Raw genomic sequence first — 25,470 nt, forward strand, 5'->3', positions numbered from 1 at the left:
CCCCTCCAGAGAAAGATCTGACCTCCCTGCTTCTCTGCTCCTGCTCCCTTGCTCCTTCCTTTGTTACTTTAGGACTCCTTTTCGCTGCCTATCTTACCCCCAGGTCGTCCTTTTCCTCGCTCATTACATGACATTACATTTCCTAGCCGAATGTACATTCAGCTGTGTGGCCTCCTCGGGGTATGCTTAATTTCTCACTGTCCAGCCTGCGCTTTGATGTCTGCCAAAGAAGGATACGTCGTCTTTTCCATCTCTTCACATGTGCCTATTAATTACTTTCTTCAGAGAGACTGTTTACTGACTATCACTCTGTTTACAGTTGAATATAGCTAAACATTTGGTCTTCACAGTTCCCCCTCTTCTACACCACCCACCCAGTTTCTTCCCAATTGTTGCAAAAGCGATGTCTTTATAAAGTCACAGATGCAATGTACTTACATTCCCACACACAGCCTCCTGCTCTCATACACTGTTTTTGCTTTACTTACAAAGAAGTAAAGAAGGATTTTATATTGGTATTTTTGTCTCCGGTGCTCTAATAAAAAAAAGAAGCAGCCAGGCTTAACAATTTGACCTTTGCACATATTCCTATCTTGGGTATTGTAGAAAACCCAGTAAGCATCAGACTTACAACCGGTGAAGAAATCAAATGAAGAATTCCGTGTGTAGTGTAGAATTATGCCCACTGAAACAAGAAGGGCTATCCCGTGCGTAAACTGTGCGTGCATCTTCATGGATTGAGGGCCCTTGGGCAGTGGGAATTGTAGGGGGTGGGAATGTGTGTGTAAAAATCACTCTAGCAAATGGATAGAAAGAGAAGAAATACATGGTTATAATGCAGCAATTCCCATCTAAGTTGAAAATTCCTTCAGATGTCCTTCTCATTCCATATGGAGTTTAAAATACTACAAAATAATATAAATAAATTTAAAACAAATGTGGGCTATAGGATGGATTTTTTCAACGGACAGATTATTGTCAATCTATTGCCTTAAAACAGTATTTGGGAAAGGAAGGAAGCAGATCCCTCAAAGAGTCTAGGAACTGATTTATGACAAGGTGTATGAAGCTCACTGAGTGTGAGCATAAGCAGGAAAGAGTGAGAGGAAGGCTGTCAGTAAGAGGGTCACGCACTCACACAGTTCAACGGCTGAACAGCCCAAATACCTCAAACCCTTTCATTTGGGTTTTGGTGGGGCATACTTGTCTGTCCAGCTGGAGATGGTTCCATTTCCCGTGGGTAAGGTTGCCTGCTACTTCCGAATTTCAGCTCCTGTTTTTAGTGCCTATTGATTTACAGATTTTAACCAAGGGAACAAGTTTTCCACCCTGAGAATTTGCGCTGAAATCTTTTAAGATTTTCAGCAAAAATAATCCAGCCTTTCCGACAATTTGATTAAGAAGAACTACTGGTTTGTGCCTGTTCCTTTTTCTTTACCATTAGTGAGGAATTCTACTGCCCATAAATTTACTGCTAGCGAATTAGAATGATATCAGCGTCCAGTATGTGTTTGTAGGTCTTTGTATCAGGAATGTTGCTTTTCATTGAAAATTGCCTTAAAAAAGCTACTGGTTTAATAAGCGTACGTTCAGTATTGGCTTATTAGATTTGGGTTGAATGAGATTTCCCCATGTAATTCCTCGTTCCAGTCCTCAAGGCGAGTGTAACGCTGCCGGCAAGAGGACTTGCTCTCTCTTCTCCTGTCCCCGCCGCTCTCTTACGCTGAGGAGGAAGAGTCAGCTGCTGCTTTACCTAAACAAAGCAGCCCCAACACTGGGCCTGGAAGGAAGAGAAGCCAACATGGATCTGGCTGGAAGGGAAGAGAAGGACCGGAGCTAGAGCTGTAAACCCGAAGGGGCAAATTGTTAAGGATGGGCACGGGGCCAGGCAAGGAGTGGCGCGAGTAAAGGAGGTAGAAGTGTCTTTGATACTTTCTTGTGAATGCTGGAACTCAGCACTGTTGAACCTCACCACTGCTCTTCATGCTGGAGCCGTGAACCTGCCCCACACTAATCATTCCATTACTTAATTAACGGAAGCATTTACCTGGAAATAAAAGTTTAAAGCTTGCTTATAAGTGTTGCAATTTGGAGACCATATCTGATGCAACAGAAATGGGAGTAGTGTGGGGCAGGGCAGGGACAAGGGAGAAAGCAGGTCCAGGAAGACAGCTCGGTGCACACAGACTTCCAGCGGAAAAGGCAGTTCTTGCAGAAACAGTAGAATTAACCAACGGCTGCTTGGCATTATTTTTCATCAGTTATCCTGGATATGTAAAATAGCCATGCCAGAAGAATAGACAGCGAGGTCTAACAGACACACATCATCTTTGGTTTCATTCCCACTCTTTTCCCTGACAGCCTGATACTCCTGTAAATGCAGGATCCATATTTATATGTATATATGTATAAAATGAGCTTTACTGACACATTTGTTGTATTTCTTTATAACAGGATAATGATGACGAGCTGGCTATAGATAATGACAGGTGCCAATTTCTATTGGGTTACTACCTTTGTATTCTCCAGGCTGTCGCTTCTGTATTTTATTTTATTTTATTTTATTTTATTTTATTTTATTTTATTTTATTTTATTTTATTTTATTTTATTTTATTTTTAGCATTTTTGCCCCCTTGTACTTGCATTTTGTGATGTTTGCATTTACTATTCTTGCATGCTAGGGAAGGAGTAAGCATTTTAAAAGCTTTATGTTTAATTATGCTTTCAGCGATTAATTAGTCATGTAAACAAATTAAATGGACATTTAATTAAATGTCAGTCTTTTAAAAGGGTAAACTGGAAGCAGAGCCCATCGACTTAAAACCGATATTACATGCATTTATCTTAATTAGTCAGGTAGTGTTAGGGATTAATGTACTTTAGCCGTTATATTCATAATCAGATACATTAGCATTTATGTCTTTGTAGCACAGAGAAGATCAGTTCAGATGGGAGCTCTCTGCTATGTACTGTACAAACACAATTTGAAGTGCATCCGTAAGACTTCCTTCCCTTCTTTGTCACCTCTTAAAGAAAATATTGTGATACCCTCTTCAGTTTTTGCGCATGTGAACTGACCATTAGGATCACAATTCACAACACGATCCAAAAACTCCCCTCACCGCATGATTTTATATTTATACAGAGGAGGTTTCTCTGCTGTGGAGCAAGTTTTCAGTATTTTGCAACGTGAACTTTTCATTCCAGCGTATCAAGGTTCTAGTTTGAATGAACGAGGCTGACACAATAAATATCAAGGCCAAAAAAGCCCCAAAGAACTCGGCTGATTTTTAAAGCAGTTATTTGCGGCAGTCAGAGAAAATAATTTAGGAGCAGTCTGGAGCACCCAGTCTGGTTGTGCAGCAAACAACTGGCGCTTTGGTGTCTTTCCAAAAACCAAACTAGGGCTAGGGATAAATTCCAGCTAAGGCTTCCGATGCCGCTCATCTCTGCTCATTTATGGGTGCTGGGAAGTAAAATGCAGAGCAATGCTCTACTCCGCAGATATCTCATTCTATACATGAGGTTATAACAAATATAACATTTTATGTTATTCAGAGCTTGATGGAAAGAGAGAGCTCCAGCTATGGGATCTGCATAGGTTTCCCATATTTTCCTCAAGTCAAGGACTAGCAGGGTCTACGTGTAACACAAACTGAATTTTGGATTATCCTGTAAATTATTTTCTCATCTGTTCAGTAACATTGGGCAGCAGGTACTGTTCAGACCAATACAGTTGATATTTAATTCCTTTTGTCTCTGGATGTGTAGGTGGTACGCTTAAAAATACAGCGGATCTCTCCTGAAAACAAACCAGCCCTGGTATTCTTGTTTATCCGAAATAACGAGCATCCCAAATGTTCAGCCCAGCCACTGACCTTCTGAAAGATCCGCTCTCCACAGTCAGTTACGATCAACATTTTGAAGGAGATTTTCACCTAATTTGGTATTTGATACAATTTTTTAAAAACTGATTTTTTTTAATCCATTTTTCTTTAACAGCTGTTGGTAAATGCATCAAAACATTTGAAAAGTCAAGATTAGGAGAGAATTGAAAGGGGTTCTGTTTACAGCCCGGACAATTTGCAGTTTCAGAGCGTGAGGCCTGGGCTGTCCGCGACATTCCCAGGTGACCGAGGTGGCTGAGCTCCTTCAGAACGCGCACACAGTTCCGTGCAAGAACAGTGCATTTGTGACTTATCCGCAAAATAAACTCACGGTATTTTGCGATCACATCCAGGGGGTTAACTTCAGTAAAACAAACTATATTTAAAGAGTACAAAACACTCCCCAGGAATGGCAGGTGACCGATCTGCTCTTTGACAGCAGGGAGAAGGAGGGAAGGAAGGATCGCACCATCTCCCAGTAGCACCATTTCCGCACTTTCTGTGAGACTTTTCCCTGGGTGTCCTGGCCAAGCGAGCAGAGGGCAGGAGCTGAGGCTGCGCCTCTCGCCAGCGCTGCAGCCCTCCTCCGGGCAGCCGCCGTGCGGCTCGCTCAGCACTGGCCCTGTGGTGGCTGCACAGAGGCAGGAAGGTGCCAGCGGGCTTATCCGCTCCTACTTGGCTTTCTTGAACCTCACTCTTGAGACGCTGCCAGGCTTTAAAATTGGGACAAATAGTTCTTCCCTTTTAGGGGGCATTTCCGTATCCACAGGTTAGGGGTATTAGAAAGGGATTAGTGTTACAGACAAAAAGCCAAGTTTACCGCCTCGTGTCCAGGTTGATTTATGGGCTGTTGAGTTTTGTTTTGTTCCAGATGCTAAAGGGGAAAATGTTAATGTTGATTAATTCTTGGGAAATGTTAACTCTTATATAAAGAATCCAGAAACTTCTCTTAAATAGCATCTACTCAGTGCCAGAGCAAAAAGATGGACTCCATTTCAAACCTTTCCCAATGTTTTGGATTTACAGAGAAGCTTTGCTATAATAGGCCCTGGCCCAGGCTGCCCAGGGAAGCTGTGGCTGCCCCATCCCTGGAGGGGTTCCAGGCCAGGTTGGATGGGCCTTGGGCAGCCTGAGCCAGTGGGAGGTGTCCCTGCCCATGGCAGGGGTGTAACTGGATGGGCTTTAAGGTCCCTTCCAACCCAAACTATTCTGATTCTCTGATTCCAAATGCTTTTTCTAGAAGAATTCTATTTGGCAAAGTACCCAACGTGCATCTCCTCCCCACAAACAAAAAGAGCAAAGCAACGCAGCAGAGGATGAAGAAGGGGCAGATGCTATTTCCACTCTCTGAAAGTGATAAATTGTTGTAGGTCTCGTTCAAAAAAGGGGAAAGAAGTGGTGATGGATGTTCCAAGGCTTGATTTGGAATTATTCCTGGAATAAGTTAGAATTGAGAATGTGTGCGGGGGGGAGGCACCAGGGCATCTCCTCCACAGCCACAGCTAAAGACAGAGTGAAAGATGTCGTTGATGGCCAAGTCTCGCCTCCCCGTTTGGCCGGATCATGGCACGCATCTCCCTGTGGTGAAAGCGCGGGCACCTTACAGAGAATCCCTGTAGGTGAGTACGTGTGCCCACAAGTCCTCTACACTGTAAACTACATCTCAACACCATCCTAAGGTTACAAAGGACGGTATCAGGTGTTGAAAACCAGGCCGCAGACGGGTGCCGCACCGACAGGATGTGGTGTACGCCACCACTGTAACTTTACAGACGTGGTGTCTCCGTCTCCTTTTGTCTTTGATAAGAGTTGACAAAACTCGCACTTCTACAAAGTCTGCTCATGACTCGAGGTTTTTGGCTTGAACTGTATGAAGATCTCCCTCGTCTGTGCACGCTGTGGACATCGTACACTGCCACTTTCTTTTGTTTGCACGTGCAGAAAGAGGAGAGGTAGAAAATGTGAGAACTTTCATTTCAAGCGGAAGCTACAGGTTTTATTTCCCTCTTTTTTTCATAAAACCCACGTAGATGCCTCAATCAATTCAGAATTAAGTCAGCACTGAATATCCATCCCAAAAGGGGCTTAGAGCTTAGAACCCTGTCTGTAGGGGAGGCAAAGGAAAGGAACAAGATGTGGCAGGAGGCACGTGCCTACGGGATCGGGATCAGCCTCTGCTCCCCGCCTGCCCGCGCCACCCCGTCCGCACAGCCGCCAGAGCCGCTGGGCACCGCCGCTCCTCGGCTCACTGCAATTGCTGCCGCTGCCTCGGAAGCCAACGCACTTCCCTCGAGAACGCACACTAGGCCTTATTCAGATAAAGGCGGAAGCTCTGCCGGTGTTTTTCAAGCAACCCATTACCTACGAGGAGAGAGAAATTTAAAAAACTCACTGATTTACCATGTTAAAAAAAGATGGCACATTTATTGCTACATAAATGTTATATACATAGTGTTTTCTGTTACATCGACAGAAATTTTTTGAACTTCTTGCTGCTGGTTGGAAAGGTTTATCAGCAATACCTTGAAATTTGACACAGGGTACAAATCTGCAATAAACCAACAATGGAAACTGGAGAACAAGATGAGAAGCAATTCATCTCGGACAATTAGCTCTTACAATACTCCATAGGTACTACACGGTATGCTAGAACCCTACTATGGTCTTACAATGCTATTGTAAATTTCTGATATTAATGAACAGGTTATGGTAAATAACCCTACATTTTTACTACCTAATATAGTAAAATAAAGTAAGAAACTTTTTACTGAAAACTTTTTCGATTTCAAAAATCTAGAAAGAGTAATATTTAGAATTCAAGAAATTTTCTTACAAGATTATTGTATAAAAGACTAGCTACAGTGAAAAATAAGCCAAATGTTTTTTTCTTTCTATTTTATGAAGGAAAGCTTCTGGGCATACTGCAAAGTCTAATATAGCCAAAAAGACAACAAGCTTAGAAGGAAAAAGGCCAGGCAGTGGCACGTGATCACTTTCACACGTCATAAGCAACAAATCCGTTTAGCTGATAAACACTGAAATGAAGAACAAGGCCACAGATATAATCAGGTGTTATTCGATGATATATGCAAATTAAAGTAATAGAAATGAGTCCACTAATTCCACAAACTGTTTTGTTAGGAACCATCCAAACCATGAGCTTAAATTCATTAGTTTATTTTAACGATCCGTCTTTTGTTCTTTCAAATTAAACGACTTCATCAAAATTACTGCTTTGTTCCTGGTTTACGTGTGAACCGATTGCCGGTGAGGAAAGATGCGCTATAGAAACGACAGCTCAGACAGCCTTGGCTGAGGCAATTCCCTCCCATGGTCACTGCAGTGGAAGACGCTTTCCATGGAAGTTCCAAGGGATTTTAACCATTCCAACACATCTCTGACGCAGGAATACTTATGGACGCTGTTCCGGTGGAGAAACATTTAATGCTAATATGGCTTGGGAGGGGGTCACTTGTTTGCATTTGATTCACACTATTTTTCTCTCCACTGACAAGCCATACAAAAATGACAGATAATTAATGTATACAGTAAGGAAAAACCGGTGACCATTGCTCTTTATATTCCATTGTAAGGAAGCCCACCTCGCCGGGGTTATGTCATCACACTACCTGCCACGGTGAATTTCGGGTTTTACTATTCACCACAATTACAGCCTGAAAAAAAAATCTCCTTTGTATTTTAATGCGTTTTGTGCTTACGTACAGCTAACACTTTACATGTACTATATGTAGTACTTACTGCTCGGAAAACAAAGCAACTCTAACAAAGTAGATTCTCCCCACCCAATTTACACTTCACGTTACAAGCTTTACTATGAAGCCTAGAAGCCTAAAAAGGTTTTGTTTATAATTAGAAAAAAAAAAACGTTTGAGGAAAGACTGAGGGAAAATAAAAATCACTTTTTAAATCCAAGAAATGTTATGGCCACAGTACGGCTCCTGCCCGCAGCCTTGGCGAGGCCTCTTACCGGCTCGAAGCAAGGAGCTCAGCATGGAAGGGGAACTATGACCATAACTGTTCAGATTACCAGAGACCAAAAATAACATAAAAAAAAGCTATACCAAGGAATAGTTTCCTATTGCATGGAAAACACTAGTCATATGGCAAAAGGAGAGGAAAGGACAACGAGACTTTTCCCTTCCTTTTTTAAGACACTAATAGGTATGCTGGGAATGCTACGGGTCGACGGTTGTCACTGCTTTGTTCTCTGAATGTGAACAGCTTTAGTAAATGCTGGCATCCAGCTGAAGTTTTCTCAGCTTTTACATGTTAACTTTTCCCTTTATATGTAGACCTTTACAGTTCCATTAACAATAAATAAAATTTGTAGTTACAATGCATTTGTCAATTCAGTTTAGGCACAAGGCAACTTCCACAATGAGTGGAGAGATCACAACAGTCTCTGATTGTGCAGAAGCGACACACTGCTTGCAACAGAATGATATGTTCAGAGTATTTCACGGGCTGAAATTCTGTCTGAAGATCTCGTATCTTCAATCCTGATGCAGGTGTTGACCAGTAGCTTTGATCATAAGATTGCATTTGGGTTTCTTGCTTCAAGTGTTTTCTCCTGTCAGGTTTGTGTCTTCATACAATGTTAGTTGTCTGTGTCCTTGTGAGGAAAGGTCACCTTCTGTGTATCCTACCAATAATTCTGGAATTCTAGAAAGAAAGGCAGGAGAAGAAAGCAATCAATAAGAAGCGTAAAACATCGGAGAACTAACTTAAAATTGTATCTGATGGCATTTTCAGTCAGTCGACTGCGAAAGAAAATCACGTGGAGAGGCCTTGAGATCCTTCACAGTAACACCTGGATTGCACACCATACAGCGAACAGTCTCCTCTCAGAAACGTTCCATTTGGACTCTCTGGGTCTGGGAGAACAAACGATCTGCAAATATCAAACCTTTGATTTGTGTTTGACTTTGTTCTCTAACAGAGGCAGGAGCCAAGATCTCATTAATCGCTGGTGCTGAAGGCAGGGTTTGCCCCAGCCCCGAGGAGCCCGCGCAGCCGTTCACCTCAGCATCGCCCTTTCACTCATCTTACACAGCGCAATTAAAGAAACTTTGGAAAGCGGCTCCCTGCATTAATGAGGCATGAACAAACTATCAAGCCTGCTGTAAACTCAGGATTATCTGACAATTTCGAAGGAGCCACCACTCTGGTGTAAAACAACACAAAATGCAGAAATCCAAACCACCTTCTTTTCCTAAAAACAAAACCCATTTCATTTATGGAGAAAGATGCTGCCTATAAGGGACGGGGAAAGAGTACTGACTTGAACAGTCTCGGTTTAAATGCCATTTTGCTGCTTTTTAAGGAACTCCAGGGAAGAATAAACTTCTGTGGGACACATTCTGGCAAGATGTGCACCTGCACCTTAAGCTAAAAGGGAAGTAAAACAGACTATACACAGACACCACCAAAAAAACCAAAATGTGGAATTCAGTAGAGTTATGGATTAAAATAAGGGCACCAAACCCAATCTCTTTCTCTTTTTGAAAGTGGCAACAGCTCTGCCATTTTAGAAGACACAGAATACCCAGATTTTCTTCTTCTCAAAATGAAGTTTTTCCCAATTATTTAAAAAGGCCAACAGCATGCAATAAAACCAGATCTTCCTGCCAGACCTCCCCATCAGCAGGTTTTAAATCAACTATTGCGTATTGGACTACACAGGGCCTTTGGAAACACATGATTCATCTTGCAAAGTTGAAAACACCACTTTTAAAATCTTGACTATCTTCACTCGTACAGATGATTAATTAAGATAGTTCGCAATCTCTGTTGGGCAAACGATACGAGTTAGAAGGACTGGCCTTAAGCCAGACAGCAGATCTCTGAGATGAGGAGTCTCTATAGCTGTTTGTATCAGCACTAGGAAACAATACGTGGATTTTTAAATGAACTAATGTGATATGTAGACCATTTACAGATGTATAATTCATCTCTATTATGCTTGGCTTATCTAGCAAGCCATTAACTATTCCTCTGATGTCCCGCCAAGAAGGCCACCTGAGCCAAGAGACGGAGCCATTGGCAACAACAAATGGAAATGAAGAGACTTCACCAGCCATTTCTTGGGGTTTTGTTTTATCATAAAACTAAACAAATCTGCATGCTTTTGCTTACGCTCACAGATACTGAAGCACTCAGCAGCGTAAAGAAGCTTGGTGACAGTGGCAGCGCAGTCTCCAAGAATAAACATAGCTCGATCTCCCCAACTTCAGCCAATAAAGCAGCAAGAGCCACATCCCCTCCAGACGCGAGACCCACCTGGCTGGTGTTCACATATGACCCATAGGGTTGGTAGTTTCACTCAGGCCAGGGTGGCTTCCTGGGTGTGGTGTTGGCGGCTCTGCCGATACGGCAGAAACTTTTTCTTCTTCCCTTCTCTTAAGGCAGGCTGCTTTAGGGTTTAGGTTTCGCTCTGGAACAGAAAATGATTCTTAGCATCCCATATGCTCACGCCAAGGGTAATAGCGACACATTAACCACTGCAGTAAAAACAGCTGTGCGGTTCCCTCTTCTGGCCATGGCCGCCCCTGGGCTGGGCCGCAGGTGCCTAAAGCTGCAGAGCAGCACCACTGGAAGTCCTACCAGGCAGCTCCTAAACTGCTGTTTTCAACAACCCACCCAAACCGTACCCGCTGCCTGCAAACACCTTCCCAAAGCTTTAGGAGCGCCTCCCTGGTCACCAGAAGGTGAAGTGCAAAAGGAGAACGGCCTCTAAATTACCATGTAATCAAGCACGTTTCTGTCTTGTGACAGGTATATCGAACCTTCCGGACGTGGCACCAGTTCTAGTAACGCGGCTATTTCTCTCCCCCCCTCAAGCGTTAGCGCGCTGTCACACCAGGGGTTGCAAGGCCTTAAGCTGATAGTTCTCTTCATCCCTCCAGCCTGTGAAACCATTTTGTGCCCATCTTGGTTAAATCAAAAGAATGCAACGACAGGCACACAGAGCACAAGGATTCTTTTTAAACCATGTTTCCTCTCCCACTGAGGTCAGTGCTTTCTAATAGCCAGTTGCAGATTAGCTATCGAGGTATTCCCATCAGTGTACTTCCACATCCCCAACTAGCGTCAATAGATGTAGATTTGGATCTAGTTTTCAAATAATGACGGTTTCTTCAAGCCAACTGTTTCTGGTTTTCAGAATGGCTTTTCATGCAACAAAACACAAAAAGACCCAAGTCGTGATGGCCAGAGAGACACACAAAGGCTGTGTATGTGCTCTACCAGTGCACACTGAATCTAATCAACATTTTGAGGTATTTTTACTGTCAGTGAACTCTGTTTTCCAGCTGAAGACTGCAGACACAACTTCAACTGTAAGATAACTGTCAAAACTGAACAGGCAGCACCAGCCCTTCTCTTGCACCGTGCAGCTCCCCTCTGGTACTCGCAGTTTGCTGATTCCCGTGTATTTTACGAGGGGTACCATCTAGCACATCTGACAGAGACAGCTTTGGACAGACATGCTAATTCTGCTTTCAGCCAAGTCGTTATCAGCAGCCTCCTACTGCATTCTGTAGGGATGAGCACTCCAAAGAGTCTACTGGGAAAAAAAAAAAATTCGCTAACTTCTCTTAATCACAGTTTTCTTTGTTTAAATATGGCTTGCCTTGAAGTTTTAAAGAAGATTTAATTATGCGGAAACTTTGAAAGGAAGTTAATTTACAATGATTTAGGAAACGGAGATAAAAATGCTCGCCTACATTCAGAGCTCAAAATCTGTAATGTTTCATTTTCAATATCACCAATCATAAAATGAGCAGCCTCATTACCAGCAGGGAGAGGAAATTGTTCATGCAATTATGTAACGCGCTGGTGAAAGCTCCGCTGGGCACTGCACAAGGCTCCGGTCGCTCGCTTTCAGGAGCAGGTGCAAAGAAAGGCAGGGGAGGCAGAACAGGGAAGAGAACCGCTCACGAGAGGCACAGGGGCCCCAGCCAGCCTCCCTCAGGTGCACACGGAGCAGGAGGTGAGGCGTACGCGAGGAAGAAATGACCTCTCTATTTATACTGCCTGCGGAACAGGCCCCATTTAATTGTGAGGATGCTCATTCTCCAGTCACTTGATGCACTTCCATCTGCAAGATGCTGAGGAAGACGGTTATTCGCTAGTCCAAAGGAGCAAACCACGAGGACTCTCGCCTAAGTGCCAGCTACATACAACAGAATAGTTTTGTTGGAAGGGACCTATGATAATCACACCAGTTCAACTGTGTGACCGCTGCAGGGCTGACCACAAGTTAAAGGGAGGCGCTCACAACTCCAGCGTGTCTCTGAACCAAGTTTACAGGGAGATTAAAGTCAGCTGTAGCTTCACCAACAAGAACGAAACAGTTGAACCTGAACCTGGTTCCTAGAACCATCTTTCCTTAAGGGAGTGAACTGTACACAGAATTCCTCCTTGTGCACCTACCAACAGGCCTATTATTTCCATCCTGGAAAAAATTAAAGGAATCGGGGAAAGAAAATACATGTAAAAGCAGCCCGATTCAACTGAAGTAGAAGTGGGCTGGCTCCCTCCTCCCCAGAATATTCTTAATGCAAAAACCTAAGTAAATGAAGTTAAATTCACCCATTTTAATGTTTCAGTTATGGGGGCGTCATCTTAACAGAGATCTCCAATTTTTGCTAAAGCTTCTGCTACTAAGTAAGTGCTTCTTGCAATTTAAAGCAAGATGTGTCAATATTTTAATTAATCTGTTTAACTTGAAAACATAGGTGAAGAGACAGCTAATGGCACAGGGGAAAAAAAATATCAAAGTAGAAACCTACCCGCACTTCTCCCCCCATGTTTTTAAAGAGTTATTTCTTTGCTTTCCCTAAAGAACTTCCCCACCCTTCCAGAACAGCGCACACCCACAGTACCCTGGGCATCCAGCGAGGCAGATTTCAAGAGACAGACACTTCCATGAACAAAGCCACCGCGCAAACGGCCCTGGCCTGACGCACCACTGACCTCTCACTTGCTGCTCCAGGCTGAGGATGACGGCCACAGCCTGGTGAAGGATAAGCAGTTTCGTCTGGGGTTTTTCACTTTTCAGATGAAGCTGACACATACGGCCAAGTTCTTTAAATGCCTCATTAATATCTCGTACACGCAAGCGTTCTCTAGCGTTGTTTGCCATTCTCCTCTCCTTTTCTCTTTCTATTTTCTGCTCTGGGTTCAAATCCTCATCTTCATTAGTACTGCTATGAGAAAGTATAAATGAAAGTGTATTGGAATACCACTGGTACTTCAAACAAGCGGTCCTGCTGCTGGTTCAAAATTTTCAGTTAATGCAACTTCTTCCCGCTTCATCTATTTCACACCGAAGCAGATTCAGGTAACTAAGAAAGCGTTTGCTATTCGGGCTCACACGTTCAGGGTAATTCATGATGTTCCTGCCTTTTCCTAATAACAAACATTAGGTGGTTTCTGCCTGCAGAATATCCACAGAACGCTGCCTGCGGAGGGCAAACGCCTCTGGGAAGAACAGGGGCAGCGCTGCACCGTGACGCACAGGATACCCCCAAGCTACGGTTTTGCTCCTTACTGACGGATGGTCCAATAGTTACAAGGTGACTCGGACATCTTTCAGGAGAGGAATAAATAACTTTCAACAAATAGTTTTTCCTAGCTCCTAAAGTATCAGCTTACATAAAAAGGTGTTCAAGTGCTTCTCAATTTAACATGTGTATTAAAAAGTTTTCATTTTGTTAAGGACCTTCCTGGCCAATTTTAGAACTACTTTTATTTCTAATGCCCAGTGCAGAGTTGAACATTTATAGTTACGGTTCCTGTATTGCTTCCAATTATATTAAGTTGCATGCCCTTTTTTTAATACAGGACTGTCCAATTAAGTCTAAAACTCTGCACAACCTTGGCTCTACTACAGTTACTACACTAAAATGCCACGAGACACACGTGACGGTACACACTGCGCTGCCTTTGACTGCAAAGTTCTGACCATTTACCATTATCTCAAATTTCAATGCATAAGTCAGGCCTGTCGGGTAGATCCAGAAGCATTTTACCTGGTGTCAACTCCAGAGTTTCTGTCCACGGCTTGGAAGGGGAAGAAGTGTTTAAAAAGGATATTTACCTACTGCATTCACCCCAGCCTCCAGGTTAGCAAGCTGCCGCTCACCATCACTACCGGCTCACACTTAGAAGCGCAGCCCTGGCACAGGTACAAAGCACCACAGATTTGTACCCTTCTCCCATCCTCGAGGCTGGGCAGAGCCCTCAGGGTGTTCCACAGCTTGTCTGTACAGGCGCCCAGCTGGCGAGACACCGCTGGGACAGAAGGCAGACTTTTCAGGTGATTGTCCCAGAAAATCCTCAACCGATACAAATGCTGTAATCTATTTATTTCAGCAGCCAATTAATATCTGCACTGCGGTGATGCAACAGCCTTGAAATAAATTTATCAAGCTTAAGGACAACGCACTCCAGAGCATTAACAAAGCCCAAATTGTCCAGCTCATTTCAGCAACCCACCTTGTTCTGCCTCTAGACGAGACCTTGATATCCTTCTGGGAGGACTCATCATCTGATTTCATGTCATCCGATGAGGGGGGTTCATGGATGTTTTCATCCTTCTCCTTATGTTCAGACTTGATTTCTGTTGGACCAATAGCCACAGACTGGCTCTGTAAGCCCCCCGACAGTGCTGCAAACCAGAGAGCAGGATGAGGATCACAGGACTGAAACATTTAAGACAATCTCAAGCAGGTACTGTTTATGGGAAGCCAGAGCCAAGCAGCTGGGAAGACAACCGGCGGAATTATGCTCTGACAACAGAAACGAGAAATCCTGGTAACGCTGCCGTCCGCAGGCATGTGGCATGGGCTGTAAAGGGACCATCATTCATTGAGCAGCTCCATCAGTAACAGCTTAACCCAAGGCAGACACAATTAAAGACAAAAGGACGTTTAGTTAGGTAAAGAAATTTGGCCCTCATGTGTGGGCTCCAAATCTAAGGGCAGCATTGCGCTGCCATGGAGGCTTTGGGCTTAGGCCAAAGGTGCAAAACACCCATCCCGAAATGGGGTAAACACGCTAATGACTAACGTCATTTCTGTTTTCTATAGCTTACTTCTTTAGGCTAAAAACTGAGGGAACTGTAAACACTTGTGTGGAACAACTTCCTTTTCTTGGCTAGACTGGAATCTGGCCTCGGCTCGCTCTGCAGCCCCCCCCGGCTGAGCTGTAAACAGCTGCAGTACCACAAGCGGCGTTATGGTTTCTGAAGCTGGAAAACGTGGCTGCAACACAAAGTCTTCTGCTGAAAATATACTGGGACAAGTCTGACACGGGGACGCCCTCAAAACCATCACAGGAATCCCTAACAGTGGTGGTTTATAGGATTTACAGTTAATTTTTATTTCCCAACACCACCTATGTCCCTATCCCTTGTGTTGATGCAAGTTTACCAAGATCTACAGCCTCACTGACTGTGGATTTACTGCAGACCCTGTTCAACATTTAACATTGCTGGAAAGTTACCTCTGTAGCTTTCTTGTGTTTTATGATTTAATTCTGTGCTCTGAGCAGAAACTGTACTGGGAAGAACCGAATGGTTGCTGTTGAGGCTGACACTTTCTTCCCGGTGAGTCCCAACCTAAAGCAAAGCAAAGCAAATGTTTCCATTAAAGATGTTATTCAAAGAAATCGTCCAAAAATAGAAGTTTAAAAGACTTAAAGTATTTGCTGGATTAGAGACCCGAGTTAAAGTTCTAGTTCAGTAAAGGAAAGATTTAGTTGAAGGATGCTGTTAGGCTAAACCACTGGATTACACCACACGGGATTAAGCTGTGTTTCAGGCGGTGCCCAACACCTGTTTGGGAAAAATGTAACAACCCAGCACATATTTGTTTTTCAGTATTCTCCTACAGAAAACTACAGAATTTTCTCCTTGATTTATACGTGAGGGATATAAGATTGTATTAACCTTCCATTGCTTTAAAGTAATACAACTATCAACTCTAGCACTTGTAACATGCTGATGCCTGAAACGAAATGTCACAGGGAATAATGGTCTTCCCCACGTGTGAGAGGTGCGCAGAAGCCCTAACCTCATCTACACAGATACACCCACGTGTGTATTTATAAAATATCAATAACATCTCCTCACATCTTGGCTGAAACAGGATTAATAAAGGCTACATCGAACATAATTTTTTATTAACATTAATAATTCTCTCTTATTTTCCTCCTTTCTCAGCTAAATACATTTAGTTTAGTCCCATAACAGAACCTTATCATGAAAATAATCCACGCATCTAACTATTTCTACCACCCCTCCTCAGCGTTTTCTAATCTGTTCATTCACAATACATCACGCCATTACGTTTCTAAGCAGCAAGCATCGAGATGAAGAGTCCTCAAAAAATTCTAATTTTGCATAAACTTGAATCAACGATACTTATATCAAAAACAGCTACGAGAGCACACACCTAGGCCGAAGTGGCCAATCTGTGGAAAAACTGCTGCTCCACACAGAATGCTGTTATCAATGCAAACCTCTATTTATAAAAACACATTTGGTTTGACAAAGGAAGAGGTAAAGACACATTGCCTGCATTTAAAAAAATTGGAACGTGGACCGTTTAAAGCTTTTGATACTCAAAGACACAGAAGTCCTTTAAATATTTATAATATAACCACCATAATACAATCAAATAGTTAAAAAACCGAACAAAGATGAGGGATTCTACTATTATTTGTATAGTTACAAAAATTGGCTACAGATGGAGCTTTTTATTGGAACAGTAGCAAACATGTCAACTAGAAGATTAAGCCTTTAATTAAATAGGTTTATTGCCTAGAGTTACACATGAGAACCACTGTTTTTCAATAAATCCTTCAATCCTAGTAAACTGCTGAGCTTTGAATCCCTCTTGAGTAATTAATGCAGCTTTTACCTTTCATGTCTTAGTATGGGTTTTACCCAGAGAGAGATAAATACCCTTATGCAAGTTTATCCTTTGTTTAATATACACTCGTTCCTGTAAGCTAACGCACAGGAACAAGAAAGGAAAGGGGGAGGACACCCCCCCCCCCCCGCCAGCCCACAACTAGTATCAGGTCATTCTGGGCTATTGGTACCTATTGTTCTGCAGAAAATCCTCTCTTGCATACTATGGAATATCTGTTGCTATTTAAAGTCTATTTTATCTTCCTTTGTGTGTAATAGGCTTTGTTTGTGAGAAGTTCTACTACGGATGCAGTCATGGCAGCTCCCGCGAGCCTCTTCGCGAGCGTCTTGAATTCACTGGGCCTAAGCAGCAGAGCCCAGGTCTCTCGGCCTCAGACAAAGCTCTCCACAACAGGAACGTGAAACTCATTCTCCACACTGAACTCCCCAAACAGTTTTCCCCTAACTCTGCCCCGCAGGTCGTGTGTTTTATTTTATCCTTCTGGTCATGCTTAGTCCTAACACATGAGGGTGCTTTTCTTCAAGCTACAGACTATTCATCACTTCAGGGCCAGGTTTGTTCCAAAATCTTTCTTAAAAAAGGAAAAAATTTCTTAAAGCTCTGCACAAATGCAGCAGCTGCCAGAGCCCTGGCAACTTTCAAATCCAGAGCTAATCTAAAAGCGGCAGATTAGCAAATCAGTTCTGATAAAGGCAGAAAATAGGTTAGAAATAAAAACTGAGTTGAAGTCCGTGTTCCAGTCCTTTGTAACAAGCTTACAAATCCAAATCATACAATTCAGATTAACAAGATTTATAAAGAAACATTAAAAGTCAAAGTGTTACAAAACTGACCACCACCTGATTTTTTTATTCCCTGATCCACAATGCCCGGGAAAATCCGAACAGGCAAACAAAAGCCACCTCCAAACTGAAAGCCACGCCAAGTATGAGAGCTCGGTTTCCCACAAGCACAGCTCATCAGGGACCAAACTGGATCCCCAGTACCTTGAACTTGAGCTTAGGAAATTTAGTTTGCTTTTCTCTGCCTGGCTCCGTTCCCCAGAGAAGCTCTCCACATCTGCATTTGAATGGGGCACAACCTCAGCCTTCCCCTGAACCTTTGGAAAGGCTTTTACACCCCAGCTGCCCCAGCCCTGCCCGGTTCACCGCTGTTGTCTGCAAGCCCTTCTCCAGCGATTTGGGGTGGCTGATCCGTTCTATACCAAACGAAGAGGGAGTCCATTCATTCTGGCACTGTCTGCGCGACCCCGCTGCAAGCAAAACCCCGGGCTCAAAATGGAAGCAAAGGAAGAGGCCGGGTCACACGACGTAGAACTGAAGTTTTCAGCTGCACAGGCAAAATGTTTCAGAAATGCCTGAGAAGCAATGAGTGGAGACACCACATTTGTGGAAAAAATTGAAATCGCTCACCCCTGTGTATTCCCTCAGCACAAGGACAACCTGACACAAGGACAACCTAAGGCGTGTTTAGGATTCCCAGCAAATCAAAGCTACAGCTTAGAAAAATCTCACACTGAGAAACCTAAAGCCCTGTCTGTAGGACTGAGACACCCAAAGCCCTGTCTGTAGGGCACTGAGACACCCAAAGCCCTGTCTGTAGGACTGTGACACCCAAAGCCCTGTCTGTAGGGCACTGAGACACCCAAAGCCCTGTCTGTAGGACTGTGACACCCAAAGCCCTGTCTGTAGGGCACTGAGACACCCAAAGCCCTGTCTGTAGGGCACTGAGACACCCAAAGCCCTGTCTGTAGGGCACTGAGACACCCAAAGCCCTGTCTGTAGGACTGAGCTGCTGTTCTTGACCAGGTGACCTGCAGTTCCTTTTATGCCATGCCCTGTGTGCCTGGCAATCTGCTGCCACACATAGGCTCTCCCGTTTTTAAAAAAAAACAAGTGCAGAACTTATTTCAATTGATTTAAGCGATAACATTTGGGATCTGAAACCAGAAAAACCAGTGAAGTATTTTTGGCATCTAAATAAAACCCAGCAAAAAGCTGGCAGCTGATGCCACCCTCCCCTGCACAGAGGGGAACTGAAAGCGGCAGGTGGGCAAGGACAGACCGCTGCCAACACAGGCCTGCACCTCACGCCGCAGAGCTGTTATTGTTTTGAACTCTTAGTGATAAAAGCTTTTGAGAACTGGGAGGAAAAAAGAAAAAAAATCAGCTATTTCTCATATTTGCCACAGGACTTACCTAAGCGTATTTAAAAGGAGATGCTCTCTTCAAGCTACACTAGCTGGTCAATTTGGCCATGGTCATAAATATAATTTTAACTAAGGTAAGCATCATTAAGACAAAGAAAAGGGCTTTGGAATCAAGACTTATACACTTGAGACAGCTCGAAGTCGTTCAGTGGGAGCACAATCTCTGCAGAGAACTCCGAACACTGATGAGGTTTGAGCAGGAGCAGAGGCTGCTGTCGGCAGAGCCGCTCCAAAGGCCCTGTCGTGCTTTTATACTACAGCAGACACAGGGGAGAGAGAGGCAGATGAGGAATTTTCTTAGATTCCTGTTATACCTGGAAAAAACTCTGTGACTTAAGGATCGAGTTTCATCCTTAACTGAGTTTCCAGGCCTTTTATTTATTTATTTTTAATCAATTCAGGCTGTTCTTTTTCCATTGTATTACAATGACAAATAAAAAGCAGCTTGACTAAGAACAAAAAGAGTATTACTTTGTAACTTTTCAATAATACATGAAATAAAATACAAATCAACTTCAAAGGCCACTTAGCAAATATTTGATGAGTTTGAGATATTAAAAATCTATTTGAATAAGTCTAATGGCCAGCCCTGCTAAAAAGAAAACAAGACCATTCAGCAGGAGCAGGAAATGAAGTCAACTAGAGTTTTAAAATAAATCTGGCTCAAAAATTAAGCAAATGTTAAAATAAAACCATGTCTGGTTACACTAATTACATAAAAAGGAGTTAAATTACTCATTTCCTAGCTCCTTCTGCCAAGCTCATCTTCTTCAAGGGAAATTCAATTTATTTTTTTTGTTGGTTTTTTTTTTCCTGAAGAACAAAAATGTTTCGTACAAAAGATCCCCCTCCCCCAACAAGGAAGTTTCATTTAGTGCTGAACCCCAAACAACATTTCTTGACCAAAAAACTCCACAAGCACGTCAAACAAACCCAGACAAACACCCTTATCAATGTTGACATTTCTCACTATGTGAGCCAATATTCATTATTTTCTTAACACGTATTGGTGCTCCTCTAAAGTAAAGCACTATTTAATTCCTGAACAAAGTCTAGGTCTTGCAGTTCTGGTTGTGTGTCAAACCCTCTGCTCTCCTACACTTACTATTTCCAGAAAAACAAATAGTAAGTCAGTATAATTTGAAATTAATCGATTACTGAACGCTGTAAGAATTACAGCTAATCCTTGGGGCCATTACTGAAATGCAGTTGTCACTAATCAACCACTCTGTTTCCAGGACTGCCAGATGTGCCAGCCTCGGCTCAGGACATATTTCAGGACTCCATCCTAAGTCACGCTGAGTTCCTGCAACTGCAAGTGATGTCAAAGGGCACTCTTTGGGGACTGGGCAAGGCCACGACAGGATGCCTTCTGTTAAAGCCAATTATTCTGATGTAACAAAATCAAGGCGAACCCAAGAAGTTCTTTAGCTGACTCACTGTACAAGCCAAAACTGATCTGCAAGCTCGATTCGCCCAACAAGGATGAAACATAAAAGCAAAGCTTTTCTTCATTTTCCTAATCTGGGTTTATTTCTAGCAGACAGAGAACATCCTTCAGTCAAAACTGCAGATCTATCACTAGATGATCAATCAGGTCTACGTTACGTAGAAGCTACATAACTACATAAAACTACAGCAGATCAAGCAACCTTTATACATAGTGAAGAGTCATTTTCCACTGTCACCTATTTTAATCAAAACTGAGTTGATAAAATATTTATCATAGCTTAATTTAAAAGAGAAACAGATCTTTATGCACAGTTTGGCACTGTCTGCATCTGACTGTATCTGGCTTAGTGGTGTTAGAAGGTTCCACAGGCCTGACGGAGAACAATTTTGTCACTGCAATTTCAGTCATTCCTTCTACCCCACATCATTAAAACCTAGCAAAAAACCTCTTCTCTTTTGTATGACTAAATTTCAGTCTACCCCAGAATACTGTAAAACCTTTAACAACATTCTTTAAATATTAAATATGAGGCGGTATTAAAAGAAATTCTGAAGTATTTATGCATCACTTCCTTCATTACTGAAACTAACTGTGAACTTGTACAGAAACCTAAAGCTGGATATGCATTTGGAAAGTATCCCCCTCCCCAGAAGCCCCCAGACACAGGCAGCTTTTAGAAAGTAACCAGTTCTGTTTGATGTTTACTGCAGTGGTTCTGAAATTAATATAAATGGATGTGTGACGTGCGAACGGGAGAGCCTGGAACTAATTCTGTTTTATAGAATACAAACCCTTCAGCAATTGGGGTACCTAATTATTTTGATGATAGGTGAAATTTTGCCTTGATCACACAGTACCCAGCTGTGAATCTGTTTTATAACAGAAAATTTCACAGCATGTAACTGGTCTTTAAAATTACGCTGGAAACATGCAAACACATGGCACCACTAAAATAAGCGTGTTTTAAAAAGCTCTTTTTCCTTTAAGCATTTTTGAGAATGGAGGAATGAAAAGGAAGAAAAAAAGGAAGTGAGCAAGACTACAAATAGATTTCATTTACTGCATAATGCTTTTAACAGAGTTCTGATCTATGAAAAGCTCGACTGCATTTTTTCAAAACAGTTCACATTTTTAAAGAAACTAAAAGAGATAGATTGAATTATTTCACTCTTCTTGGGGATTAATCTAAAAGTTGTTTCCTCTTCATTGTTACTTACACTACAGCTGTGCTCAAACTCCTTTTCATTTAGGAAAAAAAAGTAAATTTTGAGCCTGCGCACACTATGGTTCCACATTCCAACAGCTTCCTCCCAGTCCTCTGCCAGCATCTGCTATTGAAGACTAGTTCCAATTTACAATAAACAGCTTTTCCAGACCAGAACACTTGAAATTCAGTCCTTCTTGACTGCTTTTCCCATTCAATCTCCCTATTCACCATTTCAAGGAGAAAACTGTTCTGCCAATTATTACACATCTGGAAAAAATGCATGTATAAGCTGAAACGCTCTCAGCAGAAAGTTTCAGCTTTCTGCATATGGTCACAGCAGGATTTTATGGGCCACTGACCAGGCCAAAGTCTAAGCTTTCCCATCTTTCTCCTCCCCCTCACTTCTGCTCACCCCCACCCGAAACCCCTAATTGGAAACCCATAGCAGGTGCAAGTTGTCTGCCATCTTTTCCTCCGCAAGATTCTTGAGTAGTTTTTTCCCCAATAAATACTAATATTACAGCCCAGTTTTAACTCACTGTGCTCTACGGTAGTTTAAATGCATTAGCTGAAATCGCTTTGCATAAACACATACAGGTTTATAAGTACTCTTACCATCGATGCCTGTCTGCTGGTTGTTACAAGGCTGGATGCTCCATAGCTTGAGTTCAGGCTTCCAATTGGCCCATTGTGGGATGGTCCCAATAAACTATGTATATCTCCGTGGCCACCGGAGAGGCTTGTTGAAGGCCCCACGGCATGATTTCGGAGTACATGAATGGCATCATCGAGCCTGTCCAAGCGATCCTCCATTCGAGACTGCTGTTGAGATTGAAGAGGGATAGTAACAGCCATGACTCAATACATCCGCAGACTCATTACACCGTAACAGTTTCTACCTCGGAGATATTAAAGACAGAAGAAGAAATGCGGTATCAAAAGACTTTGAAAGCACCTACCAGCACTACAAACAAACAGGAAAAAGAAAAGGTATCTGGAGATTTTGCTCGAGATAGCATTCATTCCACAAATAGGTGGCAGCTTTTAAAGTGAAGCTTATTATAAGGTTAATGTTACTCAGCTTCCATTATGTGGCATGAACAAGAAAAAAGGAAGTGCTACAATATAAGCTATCTAACACACGTCGAGAAAGAACGATCGTAACATCGTAACATCAGCCTCACCACTGTGGCAACAATTAAGAGAGGCAGTGAGTTTTTGAGAACCTGTTTTGCAAAAAAAAAAACCTGATAAACATTTAAGTTATCATTTTCTAAAATGGATCTTTAAACAGATTAGATATTGCAGAAATAAAAGCAAGTTCTGTATGCTACTGCAGAAAAGTCTGTCTTAAAATTAATTTCCGTTAAAAAAGACCAAAAAAAAAACCCAAAGCAAAACCAATTCTGGCATTGCAGCTCTCTAGAAACTGAAACAGCAGAACGTTGGAATCAAAAGATGCATCATAATGCTACACTAATTTAAGTTTTTAATGGGGAATCCGAAGGAAGCATTAATTGAAACACAAAAAGGCACCATCTAAAGTGAAATAGTACCTCACAGACATCCTTTAAGAAGGACATTGCATCTTGCAAATGCTCGTGAAGTTGCTGTTCAACTCGATTTTTCTGGCAAAGTCAAGACAGAACAGGAAGCAAAGCACAGGTTAAGATTAATTCAAAAAAGAGGTGAGGAAACAGCTGATGTGGACGTCAGCAATAAATTGTTAGTCAAGTTAATGCAACAGAGATCTGATTATATTAAGATAAGAGAAGGCTAATATTTAACACTGCAGTTCTGTTAAGATTTCAAGATGTACATATCAATTATACTTAATTGCAAAATTACCAAAGAAAGAAAACTGATTTAGCTTAAATTTATTCTTGTAAGACAGAAAAAAAAAGAAATTACATCTGTGGAAACTGGTAATATTAACAGGTAATCAAAACCTTCCCTCAAATTTTTCCCCTTTCCTTCCTGAAGCTGTATCAGGAATTTAAGAAAGTAGCCAGTAACTTAAACCCTCTAGAGAATCTTCAAAAGAAGAAAATCTACAATGCTGCAGAGTATTTCCTCTGTGTTATTCTGTAAAATGTTTCATCAATTAATAAAAGAACATTCCCCAATAACAAACAGTAATTACAAATAAGAGGCACTAATACTTTAACTGACAATATAATGCAAACGAGCCCCAGAGACTGCCATTTCAGGGAGAGGGGGAAGGACGAGTAAATGCAAAGGCATGAAGTCTTTATCTTTTCTCCAGACTGAACTTTAGATAAGAATTAGCTACGGATTTGTGAAAAGGTACCAGAATCTCATAACAGCGCTTTAGCACCAGCTGTCCTCAGCACAGAAGCCTGATGCCCAAGGAACAGATGGTGAAAGACACACCCTGCCCGTCCTGTATTGTTCAACTGAACGGGCCATTTGTTAGCAAAGAATTCATTTGTAATGCTATCCTACTGTTTCCCTTAATGATATGCAGGATTTATACAAAACCAAGCCTTCAGCTCTGGAGTAAGAGGTACTATGTTGCTTTCAGCAGTTCTTACCAAGGAGTGTAGAGAGTTTTCATAGTTTGGAGATGAGGGGGCTTGTCCTCCACTCCTAGACCACTGACTGGCACCTGTCAAAATTGTCTAGGTTAACACACAGATTTAGGCAGCAGAAGCGGGAAGCAGAGATGCAATTATTTCTCAACATAATTAAAACCAACATAGTCTGCGTAAAGGTAAGCTAACATATGGGTATACAAAGGAGGACAAATTCCTTCATTTTGCCTTACTGAGGGAAAATTTTTATATCCTGGCATCCGCGGGGTTAGACACGTTATTGATGACAAAGCAGTGACATCTTCAAAGTACTTCAACATTAAAGAAGTGAACTAAACACACACACGCTGTATAGGAAATACCTGCCTTCTGCCAGTGTCACCATAAAAAGATTGCTGAGTTCTTTCTTCTTCAGATTATGTTCAGTATATGTAGTCACATCTTTAATAGTGTTAAAATATAAAACAAAAATATTTAAAGAAATCAAACAGACACTGAATGAAGGATAACTGGAAAACCATTTTTATGACACCTCTCTAATAAAGAAAACTTTGAACTAGATCAAAATGCTTTATTTTGTCCAGCTCTCCATCATACCTTTTTAGATTATAATACCCTCCAAGCTGATAAGAGTAAAAATACACTCAAGTTATTCCCACTTGTTATTTCAGATATATTTAAGGTAAACTGGTAGCTAAAGAATCATTAACTGGGCAGTACACTGACAATTACAACAACATTACCTATTCACCACAAATTCAAATACATATCCATTCTAATATGATATAAATACACCTAATTACCATGTAAAATTTAGAAATAATTAGATGTGAAATGCAATAACTAATAAAGCAGTACTTTTAAAACAAAGCTTGAAGTAGTACATGTATTTTTCTCACCAACTAATAATGTATCTTTTATAGAGATGCTCCATGCAATTCTCTGTCCATTAGAGACAGCTTCCTTTCAGCCATACAAATGTAATAATAAAGCAATTACATTAATAAATTATGGACATACAATCCAAAGCAGCTCATTAAAGGAAGAGCCTGTGGGCTTGTTCTTTCAATAACAGCCAGAGCTGTACGTCTGGAAAACTGGGAAAAGGTTTAATAACATTACAGTTCCTTTGTTCAGAGAGCTGCAACTAGTTACCTTTCAAAGAAAGGGTTTTATTTAACAAAAAGAGTACAGCT

The 25,470-nt window shown here is 41.9% G+C and overlaps 1 protein-coding gene across 15 annotated transcripts in view; it reads right to left on the minus strand.

The window, feature by feature from the left end:
• Positions 1-6,292: 6,292 nt before the first annotated feature.
• TCF12 (transcription factor 12) overlaps positions 6,293-25,470 on the minus strand; it is a 172,832-nt gene continuing 153,654 nt past the window's right edge. For 2 of the 15 annotated variants that reach the window (XM_054078223.1, XM_054078232.1), the window contains 8 exons: positions 24,275-24,348; positions 23,276-23,347; positions 22,335-22,541; positions 15,418-15,532; positions 14,410-14,581; positions 12,886-13,118; positions 10,189-10,342; positions 6,293-8,571 (listed from right to left, as the gene is read on the minus strand). In XM_054078223.1, coding sequence (XP_053934198.1) covers positions 10,200-10,342; positions 12,886-13,118; positions 14,410-14,581; positions 15,418-15,532; positions 22,335-22,541; positions 23,276-23,347; positions 24,275-24,348 — 1,016 coding nt within the window. In that variant the 3' untranslated portion in view covers positions 6,293-8,571; positions 10,189-10,199. Of the gene's footprint in view, positions 8,572-10,188; positions 10,343-12,885; positions 13,119-14,409; positions 14,582-15,417; positions 15,533-22,334; positions 22,542-23,275; positions 23,348-24,274; positions 24,349-24,640; positions 24,716-25,470 lie in introns of all 15 variants that reach the window. The other 13 variants (XM_054078230.1, XM_054078234.1, XM_054078229.1 and 10 more) reach the window with 11 other exon arrangements.

Source organism: Cuculus canorus, chromosome 12 (assembly GCF_017976375.1).
Source record: "Cuculus canorus isolate bCucCan1 chromosome 12, bCucCan1.pri, whole genome shotgun sequence".
NCBI lineage: Eukaryota > Metazoa > Chordata > Aves > Cuculiformes > Cuculidae > Cuculus > Cuculus canorus.